At 28.9% G+C, this 5,773-nt stretch overlaps 1 protein-coding gene across 1 annotated transcript; it reads left to right on the top strand.

The window, feature by feature from the left end:
• On the top strand, positions 1-5,699 carry LOC148298378 (secretory phospholipase A2 receptor-like; the record flags this gene model as incomplete). Its single annotated transcript, XM_088276916.1, has 5 exons — positions 1-136; positions 2,636-2,905; positions 3,466-3,651; positions 3,903-4,157; positions 5,525-5,699. Coding segments are annotated over exons 1-5 (950 nt in total), but the record flags the coding sequence as incomplete, so codon positions are not given.
• Between the last annotated feature and the right edge of the window lie 74 nt (positions 5,700-5,773).

The raw sequence follows: 5,773 nt of genomic DNA, 5'->3' as shown, positions 1-5,773 counted from the left end.
TTTTATGAAACCTTCATCAGTTGAAAGGAAGTTGCAGTGAAAATCATACGTCGTTCAATACAATTTTGCAAAATGTATTATTTCGTGTCAATTATTTTAATATTTCTAACATTCACAGTTACATCAGGTGTACCAGGTAAAACTTATATAATCTCTTATGCTCTATGTTTCATGCAGTCAAAATAAATTCAAAATCTACTGCATGGTATAGAATATTGTAATACTTAAAACAAAATCAATCAAAACAGTTAGTTAAAATTTTTTATTTTTGTTCATTGGATGATGGTAAAAAAACGGTTAAACTTTTTTAAATGCGTCTATAATATCAATTAAAATAGATGGATTTGAAAAAAAAACTGCTTGACGGTTACTGTATTTTATAAGTATTTATTAGTTATTTTTTTAATTCACAAAACTTTTTCGAATTCGACCCTGAATCGAAAATTCCATACGACAAAATACTAATTAGATCTTCTTCTCTGTTTATTTATCCATTCACTTGTCTATTCAAAATCGTTTTTTTTTCTACATCAAATTATCAGCTATCAGGACTATTGTGATATCGCTCACTCCTTTCAAGAACGTCATAAATAAAAAAAACTTGGTTTTTCAAGAGAACGTTTTTAAAGTTGAAAAATATAATACAATGTATTAAAAATAAATATGAAGCCACTTACTGAACTTTTTACTATGCAACAGATCTTTTTAGGTAAAACCTGAAGGTTTTTTCTCCATTTGAAAAATATTTATTTTATTTAAAAAAAAAAATTGAACAATACCTTTTCATCAAAATGCAAAAACAACATTTTCTGCCCTGTAGCGGGTAAATATTTAGTTTAAAATATGCCTCTTTTGCTGAGATATAATACGTTTTCTGGGCATTCGGAAAACATGCCCAACTGAAAATTGACGATTTTTGATTTACAACATTCTTGAAAGGAGTGAGCGATATAACAAAATGTATGTTTTTGAAACAGCGAAAAATAACTATCCCGATAGTATTTTCTTTTCGTATTTACTTACTTTTATGAATTGTTTCTGAAATATTTGCGTTTTATTGATCAAATTAAGATTACGTCACTCTACGTAACGCACGAAGTGAAAGGTTATGACTTTTTACATCGTAAAAATACGTTCATAATAGTTTTGATACGTTAGAAATCAGTTGTTTTGCCTTTGGTCTGTTAATTTATTATAAATATTGCCTTTGGTCTGTTAATTTATTATAAGTATTTTGAAATAATTTAAATACGAAATTACCTTGTTTTCAGACCTAATTTATCTCGAAATATCATCGCGGCACGTATAATTATAGATTCTGCTATCGAAATGAAAAAAAAAATATATATGATGTAAAAATATATGTAAAATGATCAAAGAATAACACTCTTTTATTATTTATCGTTCACTTTGTGTAAAAGTACCTACTTTAATAATATACAAAATTTTCTAAATGATCGAAGAATGCTCAAAATATCATCAATTAAAAGAGTTCGAAATAAAAAAAGTCGCATGGGAAGAAAGAGAGAGAAGTTAAAGACCATATGAAGAAATAAAACTACATTAAGCTTAGAGTATTTTAACCATTTTATGGGGAGGAGAGAAAAACAAAATAATGCTTCTTTTATTTGCAAGGTAAAGTCGAAGTCAAACATAGGAGAAATATAATGTCTTGGTTTTAAAATCTTAGAGAGTGGTTCTACTGTAGCATTAAGACGCTCTTAAGACTGGCTGCAAACAAGTAAAAATTGCCTTGACGATTGCCAGCGTTAAATATGGAGTGTCACAATAATAAAATAACATGTTGATACAAATAAAAAATAAAAACATATTTTTCTTCTTCTTCTTCTTCCGTTTTGGAGGTCCCGGGTTCGATTCCCAAGGGAGGTAAAATAAATATAAGTGATTTTTTCACTGTAATATTTATTCAATATTACCATGGTCTGGTACCTGAAGCGGAGGGCTGATCACCCTTCCTTCACGTGTAAACGATCAAGATAACACTGCGTTTATATGACAGTGCCCTATGCACCATTGGGGTACGGATAAGGGTTTTATTATTTATTATTATTATATTATTACTTCTTCTTGGTGTAGGCCTTGTGGCCAGTTTTTAAGAGGGATTACCCTCCTGCGTTGTCGATTACCAGCTATCGATCCATCTCTTTGGTGGTTTGCCCGCGAGTCGTCTACTATGGGGTTGGCCGTACAGTGCGATGTGGGGGAGTCTGGATAGTTCCATTCTCCTCACATGCGCATACTATTATCTCCTTTGATCTCGTGATTGTGGATGGCGTCTTAGTAGAACAGGTGGAAAAGTTTAAATACCTGGGTGATAGGGCAAGTAAACAAGGCTGCAGCCATCTCACGATGCGTGAAAATTCTATATGGGAAAATCCTGAGATGAAGATCGGTAGTAAAATTAAGATTTACAAAACTTGTGTCCCACCCATCATGACGTGTGGGATCGAAAGTAGATCGGACACTGTTGGCACAAAAAATGTATAAGATATGAAGACTCTAAGAAGCATATCAGGCAACAGTCTTCGAGATAGAATAAAAAATCCCAGGACTAGGGAAATATGCAAGAACAAAAATAAAATAATAATTTATAATAAAAAAAAAGATTTTTTAGATTCCACCGCACCGGAAGATTTTCAAACTCCATTCTTTAGAAGCGATTATGAGTACGAATTCGAAACTAAAAGTTTCTACAAGGAACATAAAACACCCGCTGAATGGATCAATGCTGTGAAGATCTGCAAAGCAGAAAGTGCTTCGCTATCTCTCCCAGCAACAGAAATGGACAGCGTGGTTCTCAAAAGTTTTTTCAGTTCTGATACTACGACTATTTGGCTCGGTCTCCATGACATGTTCTCAGATGGATTGCATATTGCATTAGACGGTATGTCCTTTTGATTTTACTGGAAATAAGATATATATTATATAATATATATATATATATATATATATATATATATATATATATATATATATATATATATATATATATATATATATATATATATATATATATATATATATATATATATATATATATATATATATATATATATATATATTTATATATTTATATTCATTTTAAAAGTATGACAATGTAAACTATGTTTTTTTTGTAAAATAACGTCACAAAGCTTTGATTACGTTTTCGAAACATATGATGTGCTAAACTTAGTTTAACTCGTTCAAATAAAAAAATGTGATTCGACTATTAAATCAATAAAAATTGTAATCAATAAATTAGTAAAAAAACTGTATATATTAAAAGAAACCTGAAAATACCGGCACCAAAAAAAATGTATATGTACACAATCATGTGATAACACCAGCAACAAATATTAATGACACATGCTAAAAAGTCCGTAAAATGCAATAAAAAAATACAATTTAACCTGTAAGTTTTATGAGCTGAAAATAATGAAAAATTAATATTCGGAATTACAGGTTCCCCAGTATCCAAATTTTACACAAATTGGACATCAGAGGACCTTTCAGACGATACAGAAAACTGTGTATCCATGAGCAGCTCTGGAGAGTATGAAAATAAAGACTGCGATAATAAATATAGATTTATATGCTCCAGAAATAATGCACAATTTGATCAAAATGAATGTCACGTATATGATAAAGGTACATAAAAATAATATTAATCAAAACCATAAAGAAATTCGATAACTACCTTCACACTAATTTGAGTTATTGAATTTTGAATAAAGAGATAGACACATTTAGATTGAAAAGTTCAAAGTCGACTCCAAAGCTGCGGTTCTTTTTTTTTAAGTTTGTATCTCGTGTTATATATATATATTATGATTATCTTGAAAGAAATAGTGAAATGCATATATTGATCATTATACAAACGAGCATAATACACGTTTCAGAGTATTCTTCTAACCCTTTGACGAACCGCTGTTATAAACTTCATACTATTCCGAAGACGTGGCACGATGCCTTCAAAATCTGCAAATCTGAATTGGCTTCTTTGGCAGATATCAGCAGTGAAACTGAGGCTCAAATTTTGGTGGAAAAATTGGAAGAACATCCTAAAACATCGCTGAAAGGAAATTTCAATAAAGATTTCGCTTTTGTAGATTTCAGTGATTTAATCATTCCTGGAACACACATGACGCATAAAGGTTAGTAGTTTATTTTAAGCAATAATTTTTAAAAACAATCTAGAAATAACTAATATTTGTGATTGTTTATTTTGTCCTAATTTCTTGATTGTGACTTTCTATTGTTTAATTTATATGGAAGGTTCAATATAAGATTCTGCATCTTTGTTGGGTATTGATACTTATAAAAGAAGTGCATTGCATTACCAATGCACTGCATTACCAATGCACTGCATTACCAAACGTGCAGTTTATATTTCTTTGCTTTTGGGTGGCATGAATTATCCTTTTAAGTTAAAAATATAGCTATGTTTTTCGCACATCTGTTCCACTATAGAAAAACTAGATCCTTAAAAGAGGCAGGATTAATGGAAACACCGCCTTCAGAATAGTAAAAAAGGATCGAAGAAATGCAGTCCAAAATGTTTTGTTCAAACAGTCAAACCAAATTAAACTGAATGAAGTTTAATGATAGGAAAAGATGTTATGAGAAATCTATTAAAATATGTTTAAAAAACTTTTCACCAAGATATAAAACCTATGAATAAAATTATATAAAAAATATATGCGGGCAAGGAGGGAGACGGATAGTTTAGAAACCATATACTGTTTTTTTAACCACACCCGATAGAACATAGGGCACTGCATCATATTAACGCAGCGTTATCTTGATCATTAACACATGCAGGAAAGGTGATCAGCCCTCCGCTTCGGGTACCAGTCCAGGGTAATATTGAACAAACATTTAAGTGAAAAAATCTTATATTTATTTGACCACTCCGGGAATCGAACCACCGAGCGTGCTGACTATTACATTATGGAGGTAGTCTTAGTAATAATCTATAAGTTAGTCAGACAAAACAGTTGGAAACCTTGAGTATCGAAAACTAAATATATTTTTATAAAATAAAGCAATGGTATTTATAAACTCTTCATATACTTGTACATATATATATATATATATATATATATATATATATATATATATATATATATATATGTATATAAATATATATATATATATATATATATATATATATATATATATATATATATATATATATATATATATATCTATATATATATATATATTTATATATATATATATATATATATATATATATATATATATATATATATATATATATATATATATATATATATACATATATATATATATATATATATATATATATATATATATATATATATATATATATATATATATATATACATATATAAATATATATATATATATATATATATATATATATATATATATATATATATATATATATATATATATATACATACACACATACACATATGCTTTTATACATACATACATGAGTTGTGATTTCTCAACAATCTTTTTAATTTATTTTAAGGTTTAACCCTGAAACAAGCGGGATACGATGAATGGGACAGCGATCAACCGGATAATTATGATGATGATGAACACTGTGGTGGAATGAACAGAAATGGAAAGCTAAATGACGTGAACTGTAATGAACTAGCCATGTTTTTTTGTAAGAAAGACATCGCTTTCGTCATCAACCCCAAGTAAGTGCAAGATCCTGTTCAAGTATTACAAATTGCAACTTTGAATAAAAGGAAATGTAATTACTAAGTAAAAT

This window comes from Brachycentrus maculatus, unplaced genomic scaffold (assembly GCF_059751285.1).
Source record: "Brachycentrus maculatus isolate JH-2025_06_01 unplaced genomic scaffold, ASM5975128v1 h1tg002118l, whole genome shotgun sequence".
Lineage (NCBI taxonomy): Eukaryota > Metazoa > Arthropoda > Insecta > Trichoptera > Brachycentridae > Brachycentrus > Brachycentrus maculatus.
This window is presented reverse-complemented; position numbering and strand designations above follow the sequence as displayed.